The following is a 13,636-nucleotide window of genomic DNA, read 5'->3' as shown; positions in this document are numbered from 1 at the left end:
CCCCTCACCCCCTCCCCCCCTTACTCACCCTCACACACTCACACTCACCCCTCACCCCTCACACACTCACCCCTCACACTCACTCCCTCATGGTGACTTCAGTACTAAGTTACTCTCAATTCCCGGAACGAAAGGGGCGGGGCTGGGGGGGGTGAGTATGGGGGGAGCCCCCCCATCCCCCCCCTCGCGCGCATGCGCAGTACGGCCCGGCGGGGGCTGAGGCCGGCTATGGAAGCGGTGGCGGCGCCGCGCGTCCCCGTGCGGGAACGGGACCCGGACCCCCACGGGGCCCCCCACGGGACCCCCCACGAGGCCCCCCACGGGGCCCCCCACGGGGCCCCCCATGGGGCCCCCCACGGGGCCCACAATGGGGACTCTGGGACCCCGCAGCCGCGGATTTGGGGCTCCGCGAGGTCGACTCTCCGCCCGGCGGCAGCGGCGTCGTCTCCCTGCGCCATGGAGCAGGAATTCCGCGCGATCGACGTGACGGGCGAGTGGAGCCGCGTCTACCAGGTACCTCGCGGGGACCAGCGGGGACTTGCAGGGGACCTGGGGGGAGCTGCGGTACCTCGCGGGGACCAGCGGGGACTTGCAGGGGACCTGGGGGGAGCTGCGGTACCTCGCGGGGACCTGGAAGGGGGCTAGAGGGTCCCGATTCTGAGGCGAATCGGAGATACTCCGAGTTGACTGAGAGGAGACCTGAGGGGGGGGGGGGGCGTGTACCGCGCGTTTCCAGAGGGTATCGAGGACCAGTGGGGACCCGGGGTGCCTGAAAGGGAACCTGGGGATGATAGGCAGGGGACCAGGTACGGGGTGGAGTGGACAGGGGACCACGAGGACACCTGGGATCGCTAAAGGTGACCGGTTAAGACCCCGAGGGGTCCAAAGGAGACGTGAGGGGACCCGACCCCGAGGGGACACGACCCCGAGGGGCACTAAAGGGGACCCGATGACAACTTCTGTGGAGCAGAGGGGACCAGGGGGGGGGGGGGTCGCAGTGACTCATCCGGGGCCTCGATTATCCGGCCACTGAGGAATCCCTGAACCACCTCATCACTGCACCCCCCCTCGTTACTTAAAACGAGTTACATGTTACATGTAATGAGTTACATGTAATGAGTTACATTGTTCACTATCACTCGTTACATGTAACTCGTGACATGTAACTGGTTACCTGTGTTCACTATCACTCGTTACATGTGTGCACTGCGGTGGCATTGCCACGTGCTAAACGTATTTTAACTCGGTAGGTTGGCGAATGCAGTCACATCTGTTGACTCTCACACTTTACATTTGTCTAATGATCTCGTGATGTTGCGGCTCTTGTGTGGACAGTGGTGCACGAGCACAAATTAACACGGAGACTTGAACACATTCCGTGTCTATTCGATCTTGCGCACGACGGCAATACGTTCAGGAAGGCTGCCAGCCACGACGAGAGAGCTTCAGGAGAGAATTCGTGGAGTTTTTCTGTTCCTCCTCCACTGAAGGAGCCCAGACTCCTACCGTAGTTGACTACATAGTGTCAACAACACTCCTCTTCTTCCTGTGTGGCCTCTCAGTGTGCTGCTGCTGCGAAGGCCCATTTGCCCGAAACGTCGCCCGGTATATACTCGCTCGTTTTAAGTGTTACTGACGGGTGTGCCGAGTTTTGTTTTTGCTCTTTGGGGTGATTTCAAGTCGAGCTACATTTGTGTGGAGAAACCGAGATTCTAGGTAGAGGAAGTTGACGCCAGTGGGGGGCGGGGGGAGGGGCTGCCCCGTGTCACATTCCCCGTAATTGCTCACCAATTCGTGTGTTCAAGTTTAACAAACACAGACATAATAAAGTTACATCTATGGGACCTTTTTTGCCAACATCCAAAATGATGAAAAATCAGAATAGGGTGTTACCCTTCATGACAATAAAAGAGGTGTTAAGATGTTCAAATACCAAATAGATACCTTGTTCAAGGTGTCAAACATGCATGTTTTGCCACACGTATGTGTGGGTTAATGCAGACTACGCCTTGCAAAAGGTATCTAATTGGTGTCTGAACATCTTGACACCTGATTTATTGCCGGAAAGGGTAAAACCTATTCTTATGTTTCTACTTTTAACAATAAAGTTAGATGTTATTCACTTCACTGTTCAATGTAAGAATCTACTATAGTTACACAGGGAAATCGGCTGAAGGTTGTGAGTCCAAAATCCTGGTTCGTGGTGGTGAAGGGGGGTTGACTCTGCCCATCTATCATTCCTCCCTCCCTCCGGGGGAAATAATTCTATAATCACTCTGTCGGAAAATCAACAGTGGTTGTCCTGTGGATAGACTCGTCCCCGCCATAGGAATGTGGATTTTCCACCACCGGCGCAGGGCTGCTCATTTGATCAGGAAATCCCCTTAACTCGACCTGTGCTGGAGCTGTAGTGCAATAACTAGTGTCAACCGTGATGGTGTCCTGATGCAGGATCAGTGAACCGACGCATCGATTTAATATCGATTATTAAGGCTCGAGACACTCATCGAATCGCCTGCTTGCGAATCAATTGGCCGAGCACAGGGATGAGACAGCATTGGTGCTCACTTAACACTTTCCCAGACCACCGTCTTAGTTGGGGTTAATGATGACTGTGATTGATGCGTGTGCACGCTTGTTCCGTCGGTTGGCGTGTGTGCGTGTGACTGGCAGGCGGTTGTGCGTGGTTTTTGTTGTGTGGCTGTTGTCTCAATGGATGAGGTGGTTGCGTGTGTGACAGGCAGACGTTTGTGGTCGAATTCCGGTATCATCATCGCCAGGAATCTTTCTGTGAGATTCTTGGAAAAGTCGGATTAGCCAACCGTGCGACCCTTGACCCCCCCTCACTCTGCATGCTCTCCCCGTTTACCCGGATGCCACTCCTTATTCGCTTGAATTCGCGTGCTGCAACGTTGAACACTCGTGCTGCAACTTGCCACGGCATCGCACGTTGCGCACTTCTTCCTCCCTTCGGATTGCGGTGTCATTCTCCTGACGTGGCCAGTTGCGAGTCCCACGGGCCGAGCGGTCGCGCAATTGCCACATCTTGCAGAGGATCACGGTTCGATTCCAAGGGCTGCTCTGGTTACTACTGTGGGTGCATTGACATGGAGGTGGTAAAGATCCTGTGACGTTCTCAAGACTTTCAGTTTTGAGTTTATTTGATTTTTTTTCTTCAGAGATGATCCTGTTTAGCTAGTTTCTCTGCTATTTTACAAGGGAGATCTGTGGTGGGTGAGCACAGTAGCGGGAACAAAGACAAAAACATCAACATTGCAGATAACGAGTATAGGGTCCTTTAGGAATATTACACAACGAACAAAGAAGGTGTAAAACGGCCATAAACTAATCACACGAGAAATAAAAAAACAGCGACAAAATCATTTACGTCCAGGTTGTTCAGTTGATTGTTACATCGCTGGATTGTGAGAGGTGGCGGCGCCTTGGAGAGGACTTCATGCAGCAGTGGATAGAGCATGGCTGATGATTACGACGACGACGCATGAATGAAAAGTGACATACCAACACTCCGATAGATGCATGTTCTCAATCGGGGCATTTTGGCTGCCATGACGTGGACTTGAAACGCAGCCTATGGCAGAGGTCACGAGAGAGCTTCGCTTCGCAGTGAAGCGTGGAGAGCATGCACGCTGGGAGTTCCACCATGAGGGAAACTTGGAATTGAGAAGACGTGCAAGATAGAGACACCACCATCTCGGCCGTTGAGAAAAGTGGGCTCAGCCAGGATGCATCACACATGGAAGGGATGATGGCAACGGGGGTGGTGGTGGTGTGAGTGGGACATTCCAGGGCCGGGTGCGACAAGGCTGGACAAAAAGCATTAGGTGGACATCATTTTGGCCATCTCTTCCATCGGCACAATTTTTTTTCATCGCACAACCCTTTCTCCCCCCCCCTCCTTTGCCATTCAGGTCTCCCCCTTTACCGCTGCTCCCCCTCCTTTGGTTGAGCACATTAACGCGTGCGCTTTTTGGTTGAGTTGGTAAGTGAGGGACTAAGTCTCCCCCCATGCATTCTCGTAGGCTGTGGTTGGAGCCTACGTCGCGGTCGGGGTGAAATTGTTATCTCACAACGAACAACAGATACCGACTTTGCTGTGTCCCCGGGGATAAAGTCTGAGTCGTCTCGACTGAGGAAAATTATCGATTTCCCGGAAAAGTGTAAAGAGCCAAAACGTTTGGTTTTACATGGTCTACCAATGATGTAATTATAATAACGATAATAATAATGTTATTTGCGCGAGATTTTGTGTGCGAAGAGTGGAGGCTGTAACACTTTTTCACGGTCTCTTCACGACTCACATGGATTCTTGAGCCCGATAATTGATGTGAGTCATGGGTCGTTTTTTTATGTAAATTGCTTTGAGATATTTCGATATGAAAGGCACTTTATAGAATAAAGAATATAATTATTAATGACCGCGGTGTAGCTTGGAGCGAACAAGAAAGTGGATATTCGTAATAATCATTGGCATTGTGAAGCATCACGTGAAGTGTTATTCTTCGTCATGCTAGAACCAGCTTGTTTGACGAAAGTGCGAGGTGTATGTCCCGACGCGGCACTTCCTCTGAGAAGGAGGCTCCTGGTCCCAGCAGGGCCTCGCCCCCCTCCCGTATGAAGGAATTGTTATTTGTGTTCCCCTCCGTCACGAGCCTCCCAGCCGCGGAGTGCCAAGACACCACCCGGGTTCCAGGAATCCTGCGCTCAACCGTTTCGCAGAAATGCTCCCATGAAACGGCCGCGCGGTTATAGTAGTAGTAGCGCCGCGGTGGCATTCGCATTGGCATGGGTTTGTGCCATCGTCGCACTGAGCTGGTAGCGAGGGATTGGACAGGCAGAGATTCCAACTGATGGACACGTGAAGGATCGTGGGTGAGACTGAAGAATCCTCGCGGTGAGACTTGAGAATCGTCGTACTAAGAAGTCGTCGTCCCAGTTTGATGGGGAGTTTATTCGATGCCTTGTTTCGAAACGTGATTACCCTTGCCCTTCCACGCTCCTCACACCACCGCCTCCGCTCTCTACCCCCGCGCCCCCCCGCCCCGTGCTATCGGCAGGAGCTGCGCGAGGAGTCTGCCGCCTGTCCCTACAAGGCCGCCAAGCGGCCCGAGAACAGCCGGCGCAACCGCTATCGTGACGTCAGCCCCTGTGAGTGGACGCGCGGGGCGTCGCCGCTCGCACGGCGCTAAGAGCCAGGCCCCAGTAGCCCCCTTGTATGTGGCTGCCTGTATCCCAGCGCTGTGGTCCTCACCTGTTCCATCTGTATGGGATGGTGTGTTCTTGCCCCACGCATGCGTGGGTTTTTTCCATGTACTACGGTTTCCTCCTACATGCAAACACTCCTTAACTCGCTGAAAACATGTTCATATTAGTGCGCCGGCTCGCATCGTGACTCCTGCCTTGCTGCTTCTCTGTGGTTCCTCCACACGCCTCTGAGTCCTTTTCACTGTTCGAGAGCGAGCAAATATTGCGCGGTGCGTTACAAGTTGACGTTATTGTTAGTGGGGTGGCACAGGTGCCGCATCCATCAAACATCATCTCAGTCAATGCATAACACCTGGATCTGTCCTGTAAACCTCCCACCCACCCCTTCATGTACCGTGCAGGCCTTCATAGGTTATCATGGATAACACTTGACCCGACATCCTGTGTAGGCTACATGGGCAATCTGTCATCGGTGTATGTGTGTGTACCGTATGTGCTTGCACATACGGCACACACAGCACACATGCATTACCTTATGATTACAACTGTGACCTCCACCCCCCCCCCCCTCCAGTTGACCACAGCCGCGTGCGGCTGCAGAGTGGAGATGGCGACTACATCAACGCCAGCCTGGTGCAGGTGCCACAAGCTCAACGCAGCTACATTCTGGCACAGGTGACCACTAGGTCAGGTCAATCCCACCTGGGGTCGCCACTGGGTGAACTACCCGGCGGTGGTGCCCACCCCTTAAAGCCCAGAGCCGACAAGCTCACCTCAAGCAGTCGCTGGGGGTCGATGGATAGACGCTACCAAGTCGTCAACAATACCACCGCTAGACAAAGACTTGGTGCAAGTGCTGCTCGCTTAGCATCTAAGGGGGTGGGTGGCCAGCACCACACCCGGCCGCCTTTGGCTCCCCAGTGCAAATTTTTTGATACACGCTACACCAAGTACTCACATAAGGCTGATTCGAGCTAGGAGACACCTAGGACCAGTTCAGATATTTGTCACCGATGTTGGCCGTGAGCGGGAATCGAACTCGGGTCGCCGGGTTCATAGCGCAGCACGGGAACCACCAGGCCATCGCTTCCCAAACCGCTAGACAGTTTGCTGAGTTTTGCTCACGGTGAACCGATACAGGAATGCCTCACACACACCTCGAATCACTCGCGCATCTGCGTCATGTTCGTGGCAACGCTGTCACTCGGGAAACCCGGACGTTTTGCTCGGCCTGGCGACAAACTCGATGGGTTGGCAACGCTGCCTCCTGGGCTATGGGGTACGACCAGGTCCGCCAGCTGCGTTCGTTCGTGGGATGTGCCACCTTTCCCTCCCGCCCCGTCCCCTGCCCTGTGCCCGCAGGCCCCACTGCCCAACACGTGCGGACACTTCTGGCAGATGGTGTGGGAGCAGAATTCTCGTGCCATCGTGATGCTGAACCGCACGGTAGAGAATAACGTGGTGAGACGCGCGCCCATTTACTGCTCGTCGTCATCCTCATCGTAGTGAGCCACGGTCTTTCCACTGCTGGACAAAGGCCTTCCCACGCCGTCGCCTGCGACACCACAATTCATCTCGCTGTGGCGCATGAACTCAGTGTGGTCTCAGCGCTCCATCTTGGCGCTGGTTGTCATCTCAGAGCCGTGCTCCTTCCTTTGGCTGCCATACCATCTCCAGCTCACGATGCGCATATGAGCGGCTCGATTTTGTCAACTCAATTGTTTTTAAACTCCTTGTCGGTTCGATGTAACGAGTTCCCCTAACCCCTGTGACCACTAGAGGCCGCCGCAACACTGAATACAACTTGGGGTCCGTTCCAGTTTGTGATCGTGTCATTTATAATTATTGATTGGAAGTGCAATGTATTTGTGACTGTAATCTCGTGTGGCAACGCGGCTGTAATTATCCTTGATCCCAGGATTATCCTGTATTGCAACGATCCACCGAACTACTGGGCAGAGTGGACCGTTGATCGTACAGCCGGGCTACACTTGAGATTGTTTGAGTAATCGATTAATCTTCCGATGGCTTAACTTATCAGATAGACACGAACGACACGCATACGAGTGGCTCGATTTTGTTCCCACGCATGTCACTGGATGGGAGGTGGTGTGCGGGGCTTCTGGGGTGCGGGTGGAAGGGGAGGGGGTTTAAGTGGCCTGAGTAATCGGCCACAACGCAATTTCGTTGATTATATTATAAGTTTCAGCCAAGTAATCGGCTTAAACTCAACTAATGTATGGCCGCGGTGTGGGAAGGCCTACGTCCGGCAGTGGATAGGCCATGGCTCACTATGGCTGCAGTTAATCGTGGCCGTCTGTGCCCCACCGCTCCTTGCATGTTGCGTGCTCAGAAAAAGTGTGAGCAGTACTGGCCCAAGCGGAGGGACGCGCCCAAGAGCTTCCGCGACTCCCCGGTCGTCACGCTGCTGGGCGAGGAGCGCACGCCCTTCTTCACCGTCCGCGAGCTCCAGCTACACTTCCTGCCGGTGCGTGCATGTGTTCGCTCGTGTGTGTGTGTGTGTGGGGAGCAGTAGTGTAGCGATTAACGCGCTGCACCACGAACCTGGCCACCCGAGTTTGATTCTCGCTCACGGCCAACAGTGCCGATTATCTGAACTGGTCCTGGGCCTCCCTTAGCCTCAAATGAGTACCTGCTCGTGTGCCTTTCTGGCCTTCACAGGTGCTCGCTAACAGCACTTGCCACAACAGTCTGTTAAGGCTATACAGGGGATCTTTGTGTGCGTGCATGTGTGTATGTGTATGCAAAAATTACAGGAGAAGTTACATTGAGGGATACATTTAAAAAATCACACGTGAACTTGAACAAGAGAATAATGCGTGAAAACAATTACAGAAACAGTACAAATTTCTAGAGAGAGGATAAATTACACTTGCAAATTCACAATTAAACCACAGTTGCAAGTTGTAGTTGCAAATATGGTAAAGTGGTTCTCATGGTGATGCTGGCACACGCGGCCTCCTCTACGGTGCATAACATTGCAGGGTCTTTAATGTTCAGTGTGAAGCAGATGGCGCGTAGTATTTATGGTAACTGCACTCACAGTATTAACCGGGGCGGCCACGGGGCCTGAACCGCAAACCTCCGCAATAAGTGCCGAGCGCGCTCCCGGTCGGCCACGGCGGCGCTGCCCCCACCGTGGCTGGCGAGTGAGTCAACGCCCACGTCACGGTTTTCCCCATGCAGACCAAAGAGACTCGGACGGTTCTGCACTTCCACTACACCAAGTGGCCCGACTTTGGAGTCCCAGAATCCCCCACGCACTTCCTCGACTTCCTCTTCCGGGTCAGGGCCTCGGCGTCGCTGTCGCCGGAGCTCGGGCCGCTGGTCGTGCACTGCAGCGCCGGGATCGGCCGCTCGGGGACGTTCTGCCTGGTGGACACGTGCCTGGCGCTGGTACGACGCGAGATGGGCCGGCGCCGGCTCCGCCGTGACACGCGCGGCTTCGCTGGCGTCTCGGCCCGGCCTCGATCGGCGAGCGAGCGATGAAGCGAGCGGCGAGGCAGCGTTAAGTTCGTGTTACGTAATGACCGAGTGAAATGATTCGTCGATGTATGTCAATGGGCGAAATGTCCTCTTTTTTTCACCGGAAGCCGGGGCGCGTCGGCGCGTCTCTCCCACAGGTGGAGGGCACGCGCGAGGGTCTCGTCCCCCCGGATGTGCGCCAGGTGCTGCTGCAGATGCGGCACGCGCGCATGGGGCTCATCCAGACGCCCGAGCAGCTCCGCTTCTCCTATCTGGCCATCCTGGAGGGCGCGCGCGCCGCCCTGCCATCAGCAGCGGCGGTTCTGCCTGAGGTGCCGAATCTCTCCGTAATTTTCTTGGAAAAATAGGATTGGCAAAACACAACCCTTGACCCCGCTCACTGTGTGTTTTCTCCACCTTTACCCGGCCGCTGCCGGGTAAAGGATGAACATGCGTGATGCCACGGCCTCACGTGTTGCATTTGCTTCGTTCGCTGGGAATGCGGTGTCATTCTCCCCACCTGGCCGGTTGCAGGTCGCGTGGGCCGAGCGGGCACGCGATTGCCGCATCTTGCAGAGGATCGCGGATCGAGCCTCTCGGCTGCCCTGGTTAATACCGCGGGTGTATTAACCATGAATGCTACAGCGCACTGTGTGCCACACAGCGGACGTTACAGATCCCGTCACATTATTTGAAACGTGGAAGGCGATGTGTGCCGGTATCGGGCTCCAAAATTTCCAAATTCGAAATCTTCACTCGCAAGTTACCAGAGGTGTGGACTCGAGTCATGTGACTTGGACTCGAGTCAGACTCGAGTCATGAATTTGATGACTTGCGACTCGACTTGGACTTGCATAACAATGACTTTGTCCCACCTATGAGATGTGGACTCGAGTCATGTGACTTGGACTCGAGTCAGACTCGAGTCATGAATTTGATGACTTGCGACTCGACTTGGACTTGCATAACAATGACTTTGTCCCACCTCTGCAAGTTACTCAAATGAGGAACCTTCCTTTGTGATAGCCTCGCGCTTTAAGAATGGCACAAATACCAAATGTGAATGTCATAATTTTACTTGCTGAAAGGAGGAGGAGTGTGGAGCTGAGGGAGCGGAGGGAGAACGGTTGGGAGAGCAGGCGCTGGCAACCGTGGCTGTGCGGGGCAGCGACGGCGAGGCCGGTGGCGCCACGGGTGAAGCCGACAATGCCGGGGTCACGTGGTGGTCACATGGTGCGGTGGAGAGGGCGGCCCCAAGGGAGGATGATGAGCGGCAAAGGTGAGGTTTCTTATAACCTCCCCGCCCTCACCTCCCATTTCTCTTCACTACCCCAGAGACGTTCGTGAGGGCGACTCGACTAATGTTGCCGCATTCCTCTCTGCTTGTGAAGGGACGATGCGAGTGACGCGGAGAGCAAGAGCCTCAAGCGGAAGTCGGATTCTCCTCCTCTGCAGCTTCCGGACGACGATGGGGGAGAGAGCAGTTGTAAGAGGTGCGTCCAGCAGTGGCCCTCCTCTTCGCTTTCCCTCCCTGCCCCGCCCAAACCGCCACCCCAAACAACAACCACAAACGCCATTCGCCACCAAGTGGCAGTGATGTCGCCACGGCGCTTGTGCCAGGCGAGGTGCAACGCCACCCTTGGCACACGCGCGTGTTTCTGCGCGGGATGCTGGATTGTGTTTGTAGGGGGTTTCGCACCTTTGGCAAATAACGTGGGGTGGCTGCCATTGTTAAAGCAGCCCGAGTAATCGGCCTCACTTCGTACTGTCGATTATGATATTTAATCGATGAATCCACAATCAACGAGTCGTCTCGGCACTAATGGGAACACGGTCACTGTTGATCGTCGCCAGTACACCCGCTGGTCTTTTACCGTGCCATCCCCGCGTCTCTCGTGTCCGCGTGTCTCCCCACCTCAGGTTGCGGCCCTAGCCCTCGCTACGTCGGCCGGCACTCGGCCCATGACAACGGCGGGCGGTGGCATGCGCGCCACGCAACGGAATTACCTTGGCGGCGGTGGCGGCGGCGACAGCGGCGGCGACAGCGGCGGCGACAGCGGCTTGGCCCGGGGCACCACCACAGGCGTGAAGCGCCACCACGGGCGCGACGCGCCGCGAGGACAGGCGGCTTCCAGGGAACCTTGAGCTGGCGAAGTGAAGGGAGATTTTTCTGTTTTTGTCAAAGAGCTTCTGCAGCAATGGTGTGGGGTCTGCAGAAGCCTCCAGGTTCCACTGCCTCCATATCCTCCTCCTCCTTTGCTTTCTCCTCCTCCTCCTGCTGCGGCTACTGCTGCTGCGGCTGTCTTGACGCGGCCACAAGTTTCAAGAGCGGGGCAATGTGAATGCTCCACGTGTGTTTTTGTTAATGATTGACAGCTTGCCCGGACAGGCAGACTAAGAGAGGGCACCACTAGAGTCGGACTTCTGCCTCTGATGGGCGCGGCATGGAAGAGGGGTGGACCGGAGCTGTGTCGAGGTGCGGCGATGCGATGTTCCCAAGACTGCCGTGTTTTGTACTCGTGTTATTTTTCTATCGGCCTCAGGTTTTGTCACCACGCTCGTTAGCGGTAATGAATTGGCTAGTGGCGGGGTGCTGGCTGGGGAGTCGGGCCCCGCCCTCGCTCGGGGGCAAGGAGGGACCGGGGTGCGGAAGGGTATTTATCCCCCGGTGAGGAAAGTGAAGTCGCCTGTGAAGGGCGGCGTGTGTGGGGAATCTTGGAATGTGTTGCGAGTGCTTGTTTGCATGTCAACCTTGGTAGCGGTGGTGCGAGCGGCGTGGTGAGTGTAGCGAGTGCTATGGTAAAGCACTGGTATTGTGATGTCACAAGTCATGTGACTCGTGCCAAGTCAGCCCGTGGTGTCGGCGGCTGCTGGCCTCGTGATCTCTCATCGCCAACCGCTGCCACGACCCGACGTCTCCAGTCGACTCGGTGCACTGCCGATGTGCTCATGGGCCACAACTTTGAGCCACAACTTTGAGCCACAACTTTGAGCCACATCCACAAGCCATGGCAGAGGTGGCTATACCTGATGATGATGCATAAATGGAACGTTAACTCTGGGCAGTGTGCGGCAACTGTGGTCACCACCCAGCACAGGACCCATGGGGTGTGTAACGCCGATTCATCACAGTCGCGGTTCACCACTCTGCTCCTCTTGATGCAATTATCTGGCTCAACCACCTCGGTGTAAAATTCCAACTCTTGCACGACATCAACATCAGCCATACGAAATAAGATTTCCTGTTATAAATCACAACTGCCATTTGGCACGAAGTGGCAGTGACGTCACCACTTTAAATCACTCACACTTGTACACAAGCCCAGCCTTGGATCAGGCTTAAAAGACCCGCGTGTGGCTATCTATGGTGTTTTTTGCACCGTGTCGGTCTGCACGCGACTCCTGCTGCACGTGAAGCTGCCCAGCAAACGGCAGTGCAGGTTGTAGAGGGCAGGGATTGCAAACGCTTGCGTCAGGTTTGAGCGCCCTGCTGGTGCGAGCGGTATTGGTGGTGCGAGTGTAGTTGGTGGTCTCAGTGTTGTGATGGTATACATGGTGTGGATGTCATGATTGTGTGCGTTGTTTTGCGGTTTGAGAGTTGGTTGTGGTGGTGTGACTTGGTTCTCCTGGTGTTGCCAGCGCAGGACCTTTCCCGGTTCCAGCCTCTTGGTGGAAATGTGGATGATGCTTGCGAAATAAAGAAACATTCCAACAACACCCCCTCGCTCTCCTGCACCGTCATCACATCGCGGTGCCATTACACAGTTGAGTGGCGACGCGGGCTCCAAGGTTGTCTGAAACTAAACCCCAGATTAAATCTGAGCGCTGAGCTGACCATTACCGAGATCTCTGTTTAAGTCCGGGTTTCACCTACGACTCAGGAAACTGTTCTCAAATGCCCGGTCGCCAATGACTGCACGCAAAAATATCTATTACATTCAAGTTTGGTTCTGCACTTAATTTGACTCAATTCTAGCTCCTAGAATGAAAAATATCGGTTTGACCGTCATTACTGTCTGTAGCAGTGGGTGGGAAAGCGCTGCTGCTGCACGTGTGTGGATCCACCCAGAGGTGACAGTAGCTGTGTGATACTGTATCCGCCTGTGGGCTTCGTTGTGTGGACCAGAGGTCACTCGAATGGATTTCATGTTAAAGGGAGCGCTGTGATATCTGCTTCCATGGGCCGTTCTCTTCACACGGGGGTGGGTGGGTGGGTCTCACTGCTCCAAATGGATCGGACAGAGACAACGCGATGCCGATAGCGCAATCGGGATGAAGTTAAAGAAATGACGCCGACAGAAATGAGAGACGCGAAGACGGGAGAAGTGGTGAAGACGTTTTATTTTAAACTATCTCCGTCGTCACGTGGTCGACTACGCGTTGTTATTCCGAGCGGAGCCTCGCATGGGCGACTACGGCGAGGGTGGGCGACGCGATGGTGGAGCTGATGCTGCCCGCGTGGGGGAGAGTATCATGACGCCGCCAGCAGCACTGCATCTCGCCGGCTCCGGGTCGATGACCGGGCACACATTTCCTCACCGCATCCGCATCCAGGGTCCCTCTGGCTGTGAATACTCCGACTCATGTGCCACCGACCCTCGGTCTCCCAGGAATAGACTGAGGCATTGCGCCCTGGGTGCCAACGACGCGTCGATGCTTTCCCCCACTTGCATATGTTGGTAATGGGTTGGTGTGACCACTCCACTTTGGCCTCTCGCGTAGTAACATTCCAAGTATACACGACTCACCGCACGCACCGCCAGGCACGCACACACGCACACGTGTGGCGATTCAGCGGAAGAGATCCCGTCGGTCTCGGTGACCAGCAGTTGCATCGTCCGTCCGTGAGAATCGATGACCGTTTGAGAGCGATGCAAACTGTACAAACGTTGCCTTTTTATTTTATTTATATATTGACACCTAT

At 55.0% G+C, this 13,636-nt stretch overlaps 1 protein-coding gene across 2 annotated transcripts; it reads left to right on the top strand.

Annotated features, from left to right (window-relative positions):
• Positions 1-67: 67 nt before the first annotated feature.
• On the top strand, positions 68-12,426 carry PTPN2 (protein tyrosine phosphatase non-receptor type 2). Of its 2 annotated transcripts, none has more exons than XM_078879493.1 (10): positions 68-513; positions 5,079-5,169; positions 5,801-5,865; positions 6,589-6,687; positions 7,580-7,714; positions 8,434-8,643; positions 8,871-9,044; positions 9,801-9,991; positions 10,104-10,205; positions 10,633-12,426. In XM_078879493.1, exons 1-10 carry the CDS (start codon positions 193-195, stop codon positions 10,643-10,645), a joined length of 1,401 nt encoding a protein of 466 aa, XP_078735619.1. In that variant the 5' UTR covers positions 68-192; the 3' UTR covers positions 10,646-12,426. The 2 variants fall into 2 exon arrangements, with proteins under 2 accessions (XP_078735619.1, XP_078735617.1); XM_078879491.1 differs by having other exon boundaries at positions 5,801-5,901.
• Positions 12,427-13,636: the final 1,210 nt, after the last annotated feature.

Source organism: Lampetra fluviatilis, chromosome 54, assembly GCF_964198595.1.
Source record: "Lampetra fluviatilis chromosome 54, kcLamFluv1.1, whole genome shotgun sequence".
Lineage (NCBI taxonomy): Eukaryota > Metazoa > Chordata > Hyperoartia > Petromyzontiformes > Petromyzontidae > Lampetra > Lampetra fluviatilis.
The sequence above is the reverse complement of the archived record's forward strand: the minus strand, read 5'-3'. Positions and strand labels throughout refer to the sequence as shown.